The 16,183-nt window shown below is 57.6% G+C and overlaps 1 protein-coding gene across 1 annotated transcript in view; it reads left to right on the top strand.

Annotated features, from left to right (window-relative positions):
• SPIRE2 (spire type actin nucleation factor 2) overlaps positions 1-15,965 on the top strand; it is a 47,236-nt gene extending 31,271 nt beyond the window's left edge. The window contains exons 7-15 of the mRNA XM_050923288.1: positions 200-323; positions 1,138-1,307; positions 5,392-5,605; positions 6,633-6,775; positions 7,868-8,002; positions 8,166-8,233; positions 8,329-8,356; positions 9,401-9,516; positions 12,340-15,965. Coding sequence (XP_050779245.1) covers positions 200-323; positions 1,138-1,307; positions 5,392-5,605; positions 6,633-6,775; positions 7,868-8,002; positions 8,166-8,233; positions 8,329-8,356; positions 9,401-9,516; positions 12,340-12,553 — 1,212 coding nt within the window. The 3' untranslated portion in view covers positions 12,554-15,965. The remainder of the gene's footprint in view (positions 1-199; positions 324-1,137; positions 1,308-5,391; positions 5,606-6,632; positions 6,776-7,867; positions 8,003-8,165; positions 8,234-8,328; positions 8,357-9,400; positions 9,517-12,339) is intronic.
• The last annotated feature ends 218 nt before the right edge of the window (positions 15,966-16,183 follow it).

The following is a 16,183-nucleotide window of genomic DNA, read 5'->3' as shown; positions in this document are numbered from 1 at the left end:
CTGCCTCCACAGGCCACGCTGTGCTTGTAAAAACAGGAGTGGCAGCCATGTGACCTCTGTAAGGGAAGTGAGGGCCTGCCATGGGGCTCCTGGCAGGTCGTCCTTGGTTGGATAAGTTTGGGCAGCTGAGTTCACAGATGCCCAGTGCAGCGTCTCTGTTCTAACTGGCCTGTCTCATCTGCTCCGGCCCCTACTGCAGGCGTCCGAGAGGCGGCTGCGCCCCATGCCCCAGAAGCAGAGAACGCTCCACGAGAAGATTCTGGAAGAAATCAAACAAGAGAGAAAACTTCGCCCAGTCGAGATGCGGCACCAGGGTCAGAAAGGTACCGTCCCAGCCCGCCCCAGTGGGGAGCCACGTAGCCGCATGGCGCCATCCAGCACCCCGGCCTTGCCTCAACATGTGGAACTTGTGGGGTCTCCGAAACGCTGGCTCATCTGTGAGAGTCCTGAGGGGGGATGCAGGGCGCTCTGCGGGCGAAGAGAAATCGTAGGCTGTCAGGGAGCAGCTCCAGCCCTAACCCCCAGAGGGCACTGTTGAAACATGACCCATTCCAGATGTTCTGTACAAAAACAAACACCAGGTTAACAGTGCCCAGCACTGGCTGCCAGCAGGATTTGAACTCAGGACATTCCCAGAGCTTTACTAGCCCCCTAACCCGTTCAGCTCCTCTCTCCCACATGCAGCGTGCACGGCTCCTCCCCCTCACTGCCCCTGTGCAGCCTGCTCTGTGCTTGTGAGGAAATTCAGAGGCCACAACTGCCCCAATTTGAGGGGAAGGCATGACGGGCAGCTCTACCCCAAAGGTAAATTCCTTCCCGCTGCCTGCTGAGACATAGCACTCCGGCCTCGTTTGCTGCATGAGTCCAGGTCTTGTGTGGGGTGCTAGCACCCATCAACCCTGTCCCCCAGCCCCATGGCTGGGATGAGGAGTTCCCTGCATTGTGCTCTGTCCATGCAAAGAGGTTTCATACTCACTTCCCTCCCATATGGGCTCAGGGGACCGTTTGAAACTGCAGCCCCCTCTAAGGTATCCCTGGACCACAGGGAAGCCCACCCCTCTAGGTGGATGCCATCTCCCCATACTCCTACCCTGCCCTGAGCACCTATGTGAGTCTCTCCCCTCCCCTGTCTTGCAGGTTTTGGTTCTCTGCCCTGCATCCTTAATGCCTGCTCCAGCGACGTGAAGTCAACCTCCTGCATCAACCTCTCTGTACTCGACTCAAGCACCCCCGCCCAGCGCCTGCGGCCAAGGGTTCTGCTCAAGGCTCCAACGCTGGCCGAGATGGAGGAGATGAATATCTCAGAAGTAAGCGCTGGTTTTGTCTGTGGTCACTGGTGGGATGGTCCTCAGGATTGCTGGTATCGGTGTCATTTTCTGGGGCAGCGAGGGGATGGCTGGCAGGGAGACACAGCCCTTGACATGAACGCAGCAGCATGGCAGAGGGCTCTGTATCTGAAAGCCAAGTGCCCTGTGTCGCTTTTCTGAGCAGAGCTCACCTTCAGGCCTGCTGCGTGACCCTTCCTGATGTCAGTGGCACGGCCCGTCCCCCCGTGTAGTCAGGAGCTCTTCTGTTGGCTTTGGCGGGAGCAAGAGAGGGCTCTGCAAGACTGGCTGGGCCAGGGTCAGGAATTGTTTAGGGTAAAGGGGGGCAGTCCCTGCCTGCCCCTTGGCAGCCCAGAGGGCATGCCCGGCCTTAGCTCCCGCTGAGTGGGTCCACAGTGGGTTCATGTGGAGAGCCCAAGGCAAGGAGAAGCCCCCACACACACACTAATAAATAGCATGTGGCCTTCTACTAGAGCTTCAGGCCAGCAGAAAGTTCCTGAGGCCTTCACCACAGGGCCCTGGGTCAGCTCCCAAACTTAAAGTTCACAGACCCTCTTTGGGTAAGCTGGTTTCCCGGAGCCTGAGGAAAAACCAGCCCCACTGCTGCCTGCGTGACTTCTGCTCAACCTCCTCTTCCTGTTTCTATAGCCCATCTCTAGGGCGGGGCAGGGCCTCCTCCATTACCCCCCAGGCTGGCCCAGTTGCAGGCGTCTGCCTATCCCTCACAGGGATACTCCCTTCCCCGAGGGTGATGCCTTTCACTTCCAGGTCACCGGTTCAAATCCAGCCCAGGACAATAGGGATTACAAACTGTTGCTTTCTGCTGGGTAGTCTATGGCCATCCCACAAGAACAACTAGCAGAGCTGGCCTCATTAGCAGTGTCAGCCCAGAAGACCTCACAGTTGGCTGGACAGGAGGGGGTGTGGGAGCTTGCGCTGAGGCCGCACGGCTGAAACTCCAGTGTGTCTTGCCAGCACTAAATTCTTTATTCAAAAAAATGAAGCAGTGGCCCCAGGCTCCCAGCTGGGTGGGAGATCAGGCTCTCAGCCTCTCTGGGGCTTTTGTTGAGTTGCCTCCTTTCTTGGACTGACCGACCAGTAAAGGGTTCGTGTTGGCGTTGTCGTGGCACAAGAAAAATGGCAAAAAGTTCAAAATACAAAGTAAGGAGATAAAGGAGAGAGATCTACGTCAATACAGGAAAAGAATATCAGAAGGGCTTAGGTAGGCATCATATAGCGGGTCAGTAGCCTCGGCGTCAGCAGTGTGGGGGCTGGAAAGTTCTGATAGGCCAGCGCAAGAGAAGCTGCCATTCAGTAGGTGTGTGGTGTCCTCAACTGCATCACAGAGGGCTGTACCTGAGTCCCCAGGTGTGGCCATTTATCACACCCTCGCCACCCTCCTCTGAAACTGGAGCTTGTCCCAGAGGCAGCGTGGCAGCCTGAAGCCAGGCACTCTCTCACCAGGCTGAGTGAGGAGGATGGAGTTTCCTATAGAGGAGCACCTTGTTCCCATTCCTCCTTAGAAGTGGTTGGTAACGTGGCTCTGCTGATGAGATGGTGGCGAGGAGCTTCCATGTGTCTTTGACAAGTGCTGGGAGGTGGAATATGAGAGAGGGCTGGTAGCCACTTGGCTACTGTTGGTCTCATGGCTTGATTCAGTTGTATATCGTGGGTGGAGAGTTTAACCAGACTGAAACAGAATTCTCCAGCTGAGCGGCAGAGAGCTAGGTGGGATCTTAGCGGTGTTTGAGAATGCAAGTTGAGCATGTAAGCTTATGTAGGAGGACGTTTCTGCTCTTAATCTTCTGAGCTACCTTGGTGAGGTGATCCTGGTAGGTCGGTGTGTGGATTGTGCAAGGGTAGAGTTACTCCAAGATATACAGGCTTTGGATCATGTGTTAGTCATTCTCCATTCAAGAAAGTGTTGAGTTCTCGTGACGTCTTGAGGTGATGGAGACAAAAGCATGAGACCACACCGTCTTTGACATACTTAAGTCGCCGTTTCTTGCAATAGCCACTGACGGCTGCTGTGTGTTAGTTCAGTCTTTTTGTGGTCTCTGTCTCTTGAAATTAGGCAGATGTCATCTGCATATTTGAATTACCTTGAAATTGTTGCAGGCAGATAATCCATAAATACGATGAAAAAGGTTGGAGCAAGAACAGATAGATCCCTGACGGAGTCCATTCTTCTGGGTCCGGTATGTGCTCAGTTACAAATGCTCCTGCTAGGTCTGAAGCCTGCCTGGTCATCACCCCGAGCATCCTTCTCCCACAATTAGTTACTCCAGAAGTCTGTAAATGTGGCTCAGAAGTGATCTAGGATGGTAGCTAGCTGGAAGGAGTTTTCTGGCTTTGGTGGAGCTGTCACCCTAGCTTTCCACCATAGCTTAGGCATCCTGTCCAGTTGGATGACACAGGATATGAAAGCAGACAGCGATTTGATGCTCTTTTTACCAAGGTGTAGTAACATTTCTGGTAAGACCTTGTCAAGGCAACCTGTGGCTCTGTGCTCTCTGTGTCCTTGCTGTGGGCATCCGTGGCAGTAACAGAGCGGACGTCCGTGGCAGTAACAGAGCGGACGTCCGTGGCAGTAACAGAGCGGGCGGTCCGTGGCAGTAACAGAGGGGTGCTCCGTGGCAGTAACAGAGCGGGCGTCCGTGGCAGTAACAGAGGGGTGCTCCGTGGCAGTAACAGAGGGGTGCTCCGTGGCAGTAACAGAGCGAACATCCGTGGCAGTAACAGAGCGGGCGGTCCGTGGCGGTAACAGAGTGGGCATCTGTGGCAGTAACAGAGCAGGTGTCCGTGGCAGTAACAGTGGACGTCCATGGCAGTAACAGAGCGGGCATCCGTGGCAGTAACAGAGCGGGCGTCCGTGGCAGTAACAGAGCGGACGTCCGTGGCAGTAACAGAGGGGTGCTCCGTGGCAGTAACAGAGGGGTGCTCCGTGGCACTAACAGAGCGAACGTCCGTGGCAGTAACAGAGCGGGCGGTCCGTGGCAGTAACAGAGCGGGCATCCGTGGCAGTAACAGAGCAGGCGTCCGTGGCAGTAACAGCGGGCATCAGTGGCAGTAACAGAGCGGGCATCCGTGGCAGTAACAGAGCGGGCGTCCGTGGCAGTAACAGAGGGGTGCTCCGTGGCAGTAACGGAGGGGTGCTCCGTGGCAGTAACAGAGCAGGCGTCCGTGGCAGTAACAGAGCGGGCGTCCGAGGCAGTAACAGAGCGGGCGTCCGTGGCAGTAACAGAGCGGGCGGTCCGTGGCGGTAACAGAGGGCTGCTCCATGGCAGTAACAGAGTGGGCATCCATGGCAGTAACAGAGCAGGCATCCGTGGCAGTAACAGCGGGCATCAGTGGCAGTAACAGAGCGGGCATCCGTGGCAGTAACAGAGCGGGCGTCCGTGGCAGTAACAGAGGGGTGCTCCGTGGCAGTAACGGAGGGGTGCTCCGTGGCAGTAACAGAGCGGGCGTCCGAGGCAGTAACAGAGCGGGCGTCCGTGGCAGTAACAGAGCGGGCGTCCGTGGCAGTAACAGAGCGGGCGGTCTGTGGCGGTAACAGAGGGCTGCTCCATGGCAGTAACAGAGTGGACATTCGTGGCAGTAACAGAGTGGGCATCCATGGCAGTAACAGAGCAGGTGTCCGTGGCAGTAACAGAGCAGGCGTCCGTGGCAGTAACAGAGTGGCGCTCCATGGTGGTAACAAAGTGAAAGCTCCATTTTCTGAGCAATTTGTCTTTTTGCTCACTGTACCTAGACAGGGCTATAAGGAAACAGCTGATGGTGAGTGATGGGACAGCCCTGGTGATGGATGGGATCTGTGCAGTCGTCTCTCCAGTACCATTTTCCCAGGGGGTGGATCGCACCACCCAAGATGCCCTCTCCATGGGCTCTCTGGGCACAGTAAGGTGTTGACGCTGCCTCACAGTGGGTGCAGAGGGCACCAGCCAGGCTGAGTCAGGGACCTGGCACTCCAGAAAGCTGCCCGTTGGCAGCTGCAGGACAGGGGCACTTTTACAGCAGGTCCCCGGCCCAGGGCCTGCGTGTTCATGTGCTCTGTATGACTTTGCAGGAGGAGGAGTCTCCAAGCGCTGAGATGGGGAGGGAGCCTGGCTTAGGGCTCCCCCTGAAGCGTGATCGCTCCTTCTCTGAACAGGACCTGGCCCAGTTCCAGAGCGAGAGGGGCACCAGCCAGCCCGATTCAGGGTATCTGGTACCACGGGAGTCTGAGCCAAGACCCCGCTCAGATAGCATGAATACTGCACGGATCAGCATGGAATCCAAGGGCAAGTTCCTCCTACCTTCCCTTCCCTTCCCCTCCCCAGCTGATACAGCCTCCCTGTCTACCCCCCCACCCTCTGGAACTGCACCTGCCTGGAGCAGCTGTCTCCAGAGGCACTGGGGATTGTACCTGCAAAGGGGAAACAGGTGCAATCCCAGTTCGGGTCGCCATTCCCCCTCCCCCATTAATGGAAGGTGTACCCCCCCTTAGGAGACTTTGCAGCGGGGTGCCAGGCTCCATACAAAATCTGGATTTGGGGACCAGCACTTGTTTATATTGGCTTGCCAGGAGCTGCCCAGTGCAGAACCCTTCAGTGGTGCTGGAACACTTCTTATAGTGGGGGAGCTGTGCCCCCCCTTGCCCTGTCCGTGCCCCTCGCTGCACCCTAGAGCCAGGGCCAGGAGCAGGGCTGTGGCTCCAGGATGGGGGGATGCAGCAAGGGGACCAAGGCTGGGGCCACAACTGGGGATGTGTGGGGAGCCCCAGGTGCAAGGCTGGCAGCTGGGCCCCGGGCACAGAGCCAGCCGCTGGGACCCCAGGCACGGAGCCGGCAGCTGGAACCCTGGAAGCGGGGCCAGGAGTAGAGCCCCTGTAAATCCTGAACCCTTCATTCCCACACCTGTGGAACCCTTTGCTGGTTAGCAAAGCCCAGAGTCTTCTGCTGTCTGTGGATGTTGTAGTGCAGCACTGGGCCCCTGCAGGACACCCCAAAACCACCATCAGGGTTCTCCCTGCCTCCCCTTCTCCCTAAGCTCTGCACCGCTAGAGGACAGCTCATGGCCACACAGCCTTTGGCTCTGGCCCTGTTCCGTGTCACTCCCCCATCCAGCTCTATCCCAGCAAGACGTGCAGTTGTTGGAGTTGATTCCCCACGCTGGCCACTGCCAGACCCTGTTCAGCCTCCTTCCTACTGGGCCCCTCTTGGTCCTGGTCCCGGGCCGGAGGGTTCCCAGCCTCCCGCTTGGCTGATGCTCAGAGAGGAGCAGAGCTCAGCAGGACTGACTCTGGCTGCCTGCGTTATTCTCCTACAGGTTCGTTCCCAGCCAGTTACCACCAGATCCCGCCTAGTGCTGGTCCACTCACGTCCGACCACGGCTGCCTCGGGGCTGTGGAGGAGAGGTCAGAGGGCGGCTCCAGCTCCACCCCTGACAGCAACTCCAAGCATCTGTGGCTGGTAAGTGTCCGATTTGCATGCGTCCGAGCTGCGCTAGAGCCCTGAGCCGTGCTGACCAAGTCCCCCATATGTCAGCGAGGCGCCTGTTCACAGCCAGAAAACTGCCGACTGCTGATTCAGTAACAATCGCTCCCCCTGGGGGCTGGGGCAGCCAGGCCACACCTGCATGGCACCAGGTTGCCGCAGGGGCTCCTGGGCTAGGGGCTCAGGCTGCTGCTGGTGGAGGGGCACCTGTGAGTGGAAGAGGATGGTCAGGCTCCTGGGGCCAGGGGCAGATCTCCCTGAAGTGAATTGGACCATGTTGGTCAGTTTGCCCTGAGCTCTGGCCTGATGCAGCTTAGTCTCCACTAGCAAGATTCTTGAAGGAGAGCGAAGCTCGGAGTGGAACGGCAGGGGGCTGCAGGTCGGGATTGAGGGGCATCAGCAGAGCTGTGGGTGGGGCAAGCCAGGGCTGGAGTAGTGGGGGCTGCGGGTCGGGATTGAGGGGCATCAGCAGAGCCGTGGGTAGGGCAAGCCAGGGCTGGAGTAGTGGGGGCTGCGGGTCGGGCTTGAGGGGCATCAGTGAGCTGGAGGGGGGGAAGGCTAGGACAGAATGAACAGGGTGCTGTAGGTCAGGATAGAAGTGCACAGAGTTCTGGGGTGGGGGTGCGGGAAGGAGATGCTGCAGAACAGGACTGATCCCAGGTCCCCATAGTCACTACAGCAGAGTAAAGGATACGAATAAAGAGAGCCAAGTTTGGGTTTCCCCCCATCCAAACCCAGCCATGGCTGTGGGGCCCTCATGCAGCCAGGTACAAATGCAGGGGAGTCGTGGGGGGCAGGGCCTGGGAGCTCGTCTCTGCTGCTGTCCTGTCAGTCTCTGTTCCATGCCTGCGTGAGCAGCTGCATGGCTCTCTTGCCATCTCCTCTGGGGTCCTGGTGGGCACTTGGGCCACGAACACATCCTGGGTTAGTTCTCTCCCCGCCGAAATGCCGCCCCTCCACTCTGTGTGCATTAAAGGGGCTCAGCTCAGGCTGTGGCTGGGCAGTGATCAGCCAGGCCCTGGGGCGGGACTGTGCCCCGCTTAGTGCCCTCCCCCTCTCTGTACACAGGAGTTCAGCCACCCCGTGGAGAGCCTGGCCCTGACCGTGGAGGAGATGATGGACGTGCGCAGGGTGCTAGTAAAGGCCGAAATGGAGAAATTCCTCCAGAACAAGGAACTCTACAACAGCCTGAAGAAGGGGAAGGTGAGGGCTGGGGATGGGATGGCACCATGGCCTCCCTGTGAGCGACTGCCTGGGGTCTAGGGCGTGAGCGTGTGCGGAAAGGGCCAGCAGACAGTCCCTGGGGTGTAGGGATCCTACCCCATACAGACCGTGACCGTTTACCTCGGCCCTTCTCCACCTACAGATCTGCTGCTGCTGCAGAACAAAGTTCCCTTTGTTCTCTTGGCCCCCAGCCTGTCTCTTCTGCAAGAGGTGAGCGAAAGGTCCCCTGCTTTGGGGGGCGGGTGCATTGGGGGCAGGGGAATGAGGTTCTGTACTGACCCTTGGGATTCTCTCTCTGCTTTTAGATCCGTCTGCACCTCCTGCAGCCTCAAGGTAAGAGACGCTTCATGAATCAGTCCCAAGAGAACCATCCGCATTGTGCCCATTGTCTGGGGCCTCCTGCCACTTAACTCTGTGGGCGCCCGCACCTTGTCTCATTTTTGGACACTGTATTCCCCCCTCTCCCCTCCCCTAAAGTAGCAGGTCCGGCAGCGATCTCAGAGTGCAGTGTGCCAGTGGGATGGTGATGGGGCGGGCCCTGGAAGCCCTGCAGTGGGCATGTGAATGTACCCACGGTGCCGAGGAGATGCAGTGCTGAGCTGGCTGTGGGCTGGCAGCACTGTAGCATTTTTGGGGCCCCTGCTTAGCTAACTCCTGGCTGCCATGGTCACCCCACCATGTAGGACACTGGCCATAGCACAGTGGGAAAGGTCAGGGGGTTGATTCTTTGTGGCCTCCCATATTTAACCTGGGGTGCTGCACCCCCTGGCTTGAAGTGGTTTCCATCATCCACGGGGTTTCATTTTGTTCAGTTGCTCTCAGCACCACCCTGTACAAACTGTTACAACACTCCTGCATTTAACTGACTTGTAAGTGGGGACAGTAACCTTCAGGCCACCACTCCCCACCTCTGCTGCAGGAAGTGGCCTGGTCAGAAATGACGCGGACACAGGGGGACCCTCTGTGGGGGGAGCTGAGGCCCGTGGGACAGTATTTGCTTGGAGTGATGCTGTGGTTGTTGCGAGCTTAGCTTAATGCCGGGAAGCTGTGCTAAGCACATTGCGATCCCTCTTTGGGCACAAGCTGGCACAGAACTTGGCCCAATCCCTGCGTAAGTCACCCAGCATAGGTGAGCCGTGATCTCACCCAGTAAATCCTCTGGGGGGAACACAGGACTTGGGCTTCAAGCTGGCTCGCTTTTGTGGCTACCTCTGGCCTGGGGAACTTGCCCCTTTTCCCCATGTCACTTAGCCGTGTCAGGCACAGGAAAGGACATACGTGTTGGTGCAGCTTTGCTGGATGGCCGGTGGCCATGGCAGTAGCTCAGAAAGTGCCCAGGTGCCCACCTGACACTGACCTCTGCTGCTTCTCCTGCAGATTAAGATGCCTTCGAAGAAGCTTGCTCATATTCCCGTCTACGCCCTGGGCTTTGAGAACCTCCCCGGATCTCTGAATGCCAAAGCTCTGCTGCTGAGGAGGAGAGATGCCTTCAAGTAAGTTCCCCCCAGTGCTTCCTGCCGCCCCATCCCGGCTCTGCAGCGAGGCCCTCATCCAGTACAGGGGGTGTGTGGCCTCTCCAGCACAGCCTTCCCGCTGCTGGCACCTGGCCCCGGGATCTGGAGCCACAGGACAAGGGGCCAGATGTCAGCAGAGACAGAGGCAGGGTGACCTAGAGGCCTGAGGCTGCATTGGCTGAAGCCATGGGGGATGTGAGGAATGCAGGATCAGGCCCCTGGGTGTTGTAAATGTCTGTGCTAGCAGCATCCAGTGCTAAAGCCGTGGTGCATTCCCTGCTGGCGGCGGGGTGGGGTGGGGGACAGGACGGACTGGGACAAAGCGAACCATTAGTCTTGCCCCTATGTAGCCAGGCTGATGGGCACCGCAGGCCGTAGAGACCCGGGCATCCCTCTCCAGATCCCACAGACATCTGAAAATGGCCCTTTGGTAGAGGTGGGTTGTATTGGGCTGGCCCGTCTCCAGCCAGACCCAGCTCTTTGTTTCCTGGCGGTTCCTGTGCAGAGCATTGCGTTGGTTGCAGAGTTCCGTGCACCCCAGGCAGGGCACAAGACAAATCAGAGTGGGGAGCACCATCGTCACCTCTGCTCCCAACACAGCCATGCCCTGTGCTGGTGTCTTCTCTGCTGTGCAGCTGTCCCTGACCCCTCCTTGGGCAGGCTTCCTCTCTAACTTCGACACCTGGCCCCCTTCTGCCTTCCCTCACAGCCCCCAAGCCCTCCTTGGCAACTTCGCTCCCCACCAGTAAATCCCTGAGCACCCCTGACTCTCACCTCCTAGTGTGACCTTCCGCCCTGGGTTGGCTGCTGCCTGCCCTGGGCTCGCCAGGTGCTGTTCCCTCTCATCTCTCAAGAGCTGAGCTCCTGCCTCACCCCTTGCAGTTTAACTCACTGCGTCTCCAACCCACCCTTCCATGATCTCCAACCTGTCAAGGCCCACCACTGTTCAGGCTCCTCCCCCATAAAGCAGACATGCTCTGGTCTCCTCCCTTGTCACACCCACCTACCTCCCCATCCCCTCCAGGCTCAGTGATCCTGCTGGCTACAGCCATTGCCTTCAATCTCTCCTCTAGCTCCTTCCTGGACCCTCTAGTCCAACTGCAGCTTCTCCACTCCACCAAACCCGCTCCCACCAACATCTCCAGCCATCAACTCCTGGCTAAGTCCAAGGGCTGTATTCCATGCCACACTTCCTAGACCTCTAGGATGCTTTACGCTCCTGTGTGCCGTGATGTGCTCCCTGAGCTTTCATGGCTCCGAGCCCTCCTGGTTTTCATCCTACCTCTGTGGCTGTTCCTGTGCGGTCTGATTTGATGGACCCATCTCCAACTTCCCTTACATGTTACTCCTGGGGGAGTTCTGCGCCACTGCGCATATGCAGAATATGTGTCCCCCGCAAATTTCTCTGCTTCCCTGCAGAAAAATGACTTTGTGACGGGGAAGCAAAGGGAAACCACAAGAGCGGTCATGTGACCCTCCCCAGCAGTATGTTTTGGGTGCCCAGGGCAGCCAGCAGAGAGGTAAATCACAGTGGGGCAGGAAGCGGGACTGGGGAAGATCCTGCTCCCTACCATGTGCCAGGCTCAGCTGCTAGTCCTGGCTGGGCTAGGGAGGACGGGACTATTACTTCCCCTGCACGGCATCCAGGGCTGGTTCAGACCCACCCCCAGATTTCTCCCCCAGCTGCAGGAAACTCTGCAAACTCTTTCCTCCCTCCCCAACTTCCTGCACCCATCACTCCTCAGCTGCAGGGGGAGGGATCCCTGTACAGGGAGCTGCTCCCCCATCTGCCTAACCCCTGTGCATCCAGACCCCCTCATGCCCAGACTCTCCCACCAGTCCTCACTCTCCTCCTGCATTCAGAATCCCCCTGATGAGCCCCACTCCCCCTGCACCTGGACAACCCCGCAGAGCCACCTGCACCCCCACCCCACTGAACCCCAGACAGCTGCACCTGGATCCCCATCCCACTGAGCCCCACTCCCCCAGCGTCTGGACCCCCCCATGAGTCCCCTATACCCAGACCCCTTCTGCTGAGCCCCAACCACCTTCACTTGGACCCCCTGCAGATTCGCATTACTATTGCACCCAGAATCACCAACAAGCCCCTGTATATCCAGATCCCTCCTGCACCTGGATCCCCCACTGAGTCACCCACACCCAGATTGCCCCACACAGAACCCTCTCAACCCACACCTGGATCCCCCCCACATTGAACCCCTCCACACTTGGATCCTGCCTTCCTGAGCCTGCCTGTCCACACGTGGTGCACCTTGCACAGAGGGGCAGAGCCCTGGAGGGTTTCTGAGGCAGACCCGGTCCTTGCGCTGTGTCAGCGTTGGGTGCAGCATCATCGCTGTGTCCTGGGGAGGAGCCGCACAGTGATCTCCCACCTCTGTGCAGCCAGTGGCCTGTGCTCTCCACTGCCATGCTGGAGCCTCCACACTTATTTGACAAATCAAATTTGCAGAATTTTAAAATATTGTGTGCAGAATTTTTAACTTGCAGAATTTAAAATATTGTGTGCAGAATTTGTAATTTGTTGGCACAGAATTTTTAATTTTTTGGCGCAGAATGCCCTCAGGAGTAGCATGTGGCCCACAGAGTTCTGTCATCCCCTCCTGTCCCTTTCTCTCTCTGTGGCTGATCTCTGGCAAGGCTACAAGAGGGCGTCATCCCCAGCACTGGAGAATGCAAATCACAGGCTTGACAGTCCCCTGGGCTGGGAGGGCTTTGGGTCCTTGCACAGAGCAGAGAGGTATTTCCAGGTGGACGGCTGCTTCTCATGGTTGTGTCTTGCAGCTCCCTGCACTGGCGGAAGGTGGAAGACGAGTTCCCCCACATCTATGCCCACGGCTCCATCTTGAAGGACATCTGCAGTGACTGCACCAGCTTCGTGACCGATGTCATCAGCTCAAGCCGGAAGAGCATGGACATCCTGAACGCCACGCCGCGCAAGGGCAGGAAAACACAATCCCTCTACATCCAGCCCACCCACATCGCCAAACCCCAGTGAAGGACTCCACTGCCGCCCCGCCAGGCCTGGCCCTGGCAGCTTCACAGGCATCAGGAGCCAGGCTCACAAGCAACTCCACAGTGTTAGCACCTTTGCAGAAATTGGCTCTCCAAAGAGCTGGGACTCTCTGGGCATCACCTCCCACCCCCACCAACATTCGTGCATAAGAACCAAACAAAGATGGCTTCCAGGTGACCCTGCTGCCTAAAAATTGTCCCCATCCTTCCCTGGCGTGCTGCAAACACCGCTGCTTACCTCCAGCCTGACCGCTCATGCCGCTCTTCGACCTTCATTGCGATGCCCTGCTAGTGGAGGTGTGTATGTGTACGTAGATAATCTGTGTACAGCTCTATATTTATAGACATTAGTGACCAGCGAGATGGCACGTCAGCCAGCGGGACTCACAGACTGTGGCGAGTGTCTGAGGCCATGTGTTGCACAGCAGGGACCCCACGAGCTCAGTGTCTCCCCATGGGAGAGCGGAAGGACTCAATCCCTTGCTCTGACTGAGGATGGGCAGGACCCAGCTTCTCTCAGATCTGTTGGAGCGGGTCCTGGGGTGTTTCATTCCTTCCCACCTGGGCAGTTGGTACTGCTCGGTTCCTTGGGGCCCCGGAGCAGGCTGGGGCGATCTGTCTGGAAGGTGGGGACCCGAAACATGTTGGAGGAGGAACTGTTCAGACTCTTCTGTTTACATTGCTTCTGACTCGCCTGGAAGGAATGGAGTCCTAGCGTTGGGCTGAGGCTCCTGGGCCAGTATGTGCTGCTGGCTAGTACAAGGCAACGTGCTGGTTCTGCCATGTGGCCAAAGCCCTGCCATTGGGATCAGGGACACAGGCTGTAGACGGCCTTCTCTGCCCACCCAGCCCGGCACCTTTCCCCTCCAACTCATCCCTTGGTGTCAACGGCTGCCTGGGCTGGGAAGGCCCCCAGTGGGGCTTAGTTCCCACCGAAAGCACCTGGTGGACCTGGGCTGGCTAGAAGCACTGGCTGGGTCTTAGGCCCTGGGTTTGAATCCAGGGCATTGTGCTTGTGATGGCCCGAGGCCTGTCCTGGGAGCCAGAGGCGGGGCTGAGCCTTGTGAGGTTCAGTGAGGGTGGTGCATGGTCCTGCCCTGAGGAGCAGATTGGGGCCTCCTGCTCCCCATGGGGAGACCCCCTGCGCCTGCCATTGCTGAGAGCAGAGGCTTTTCATGGCTGCTTTCTAGCTCAGTCGTTGAGCTGGGATCATGGGGATCTCCAGTGTCTGCCTGTCCCCACTGCGCCTTTCCCTTTGCTGCTCTGGCTGCCTGGTGTCCCTGGTGGTGGAGCAGGCGCTGGCTGTATTTAGTCAGACCCTGGTTTTGTACCAGACACTCAGCTCTGAGTATATCTTTGTCTTTGTGCTGCAAGGCTGTGTGTGGCATCAGGGGGCTCGCTCCGGGCAGGGCTGGGCTGGCGGCCTGTTCCCAGTGCGGGGGCTGCGCCGTGGCTGAGTGTACGGCAGCCAGGGCCCGGCATAGCATGTGCTAAATCTCTTATTCCCCAGCCTCGGCCCCTGCCCCCTGGATCATCTCTGGGGGAGTGGCCAGGTGGCAGGGCTGTCGTGGTAGCCATGGGATACCCGACATTCATGGGCCCTTTCTCCATCCCGGGCAGAGCCCGACTGGCTGCTGCGCTCTGAGTAAGGAGTCCAGCAATGAGGAGCAAAGGCTCCTGCCCAACGCCTGCTTCACTGGAGGAGATTGCCAAAGACTCTGCCAGCCCCACTCCTCTGGCTCCAGGCATCTCCTCGCCTTTCCGAGGCTCATTTGGGTTATGTGGTCTGGGCCCTGAACCAGACTAGTCACAGAACAGCAGGGAAGCCCTCGAGAAAGCCTGACCATGGGCACAGGTCTGTGCTCTCTCCCATCTTAGTGCACCCAGATGTGGCTCAGCATCCCCCCTGGCCAAGAAGCAAGTGCCTGGAGCCCCGAGGAGTCCAGCTGGCTTCCTCTAGGCTCCATCGTCAGCTGCTTCGCCATTGTGGCCTGCACTGAGGAGGCCTGGCTGGGTCACCAGCCACGGCTGCTGTTTGTGCCTACAGAATGTATTTGTCTAGAGCATCCTTTGTGCGAAGTAGCCCGGCCTGTGGAGGCTGAGTGACACCATGCCCTCCTCCCTGCCCAGGGCCAAGAGAGGCCTGGGGAACTGGGCCAAACAAAATCATGCTCCTGTATCAGGTTTCCTCAGTGGGCAGGTGTCCAGCGTACTGGGCGCACTATCTCCACAGACTGTGCCTGCCCACGTGCTGTGGTTCAGGTAAAGCACCCAAGCTGTGTGAACTAATGGGATTGTTCCACAATGTGCCACTAGCCTTTTGTGTACCACCACTTGGGTGTGTTGTGTCTTGTGACGTGTGACACAGGGAGATGCAAACTACACATGTCTAATATGCCCAGACAAGTCCAGGGGCAGGGCCTGATTTTCAGTAGCTCAGAAACATGGGCCCATGCCATGGAGCGCCTGCTTTGCACTTTCACACAGGCTGACTACCTGGGCAGATTGGGTTTTGTGCCTGCAGGCGGCCAGTTAGACACTCAGGCTTTGTCTACACTAGAAAAGGTTTGCTGGTTACACTGGCAAACCCTTCTAGTGGGGATGCAGCTTGAACGAGTGCTTTGGTGGTATAGTTCGTACCAGTTCCCCAAACCAAACAGCTGTGCTGGCCAAACGCCCCCTTTTGCTGGTATGACTGTCTACACTGGGGCCTTAAGCGGCCTAACGAGGTCAGGTGGGAGAGTGATTTTTCACACTCCTAACCAACACAGCTGCCGCAAAACTTAGCACTGTTGATCAGGCCTCAGACCAGGAACTGGCTCATGCTCATAAATCAAGTAAATAATTGCCAGTGGATCTCTGCATACAGCATGAAGCGACTGAGCTTTGGCAAACCAGGCCTGGATGGGAGCTGGCAGCATTTGGGGAAGGTTCATCCTCCCTGGGAAACTGCACAATGTGTGATAGGAGAAGCAAGGGTGAACACTCCTGCAGACTCCACGACCTCGCAGCCCCTCTCCACGCTGGAGATACCATCCTGGCAGAAACCCGTGGTGCTCTGCTGCCCATGGGCGCTGGTTTCTGAGCTTAGCCTGCGTTGATGCCACCCCACTCGCTTCTCCCTGCTGACACATAAGAACAACAATGCCTTATCATCCTGCCCACTGTCTGCAATAACTCATCCTTCTGCCCGTGTCAGCATTGACAGGCGTGTGCGAATGAGGGTGACTCCGCCCACATGTCCTGTCCATGGCTGACCCATCGGCCAATGTTTTGTACACAGCCCATCCTGTACAGATGAAATGTACATTGTAAATAACATGCACCTGGATTGGCATGGTTGCTCTTGTACATATGGTTGCTCCCATACTAATAAATCCCTATTTTGAGCTGCAGTGGCTGTTTCATGATGCTTTGTCAGCACATACTGATTCCTGGGCTGGGTAAGTGGGGAAGCTGGCGAGGTAGCTATGGATGGAGGGAGCCAACCCAGACAGTGCTGTAGCTTACTCCTGGGGGAATTTTTGCGCCTCTGTGCATGCGCAGACTTAATATTCCCCGCAGATTTCTTTGCTTTCCTGCAGAAAAATGACTTTCTAACAGGGAAACAAAG

This window comes from Gopherus flavomarginatus, chromosome 14, assembly GCF_025201925.1.
Source record: "Gopherus flavomarginatus isolate rGopFla2 chromosome 14, rGopFla2.mat.asm, whole genome shotgun sequence".
Classification (NCBI taxonomy): domain Eukaryota; kingdom Metazoa; phylum Chordata; order Testudines; family Testudinidae; genus Gopherus; species Gopherus flavomarginatus.
Note: the sequence above shows the minus strand (reverse complement) of the source record. Positions and strands in the feature narration are given on the sequence as shown.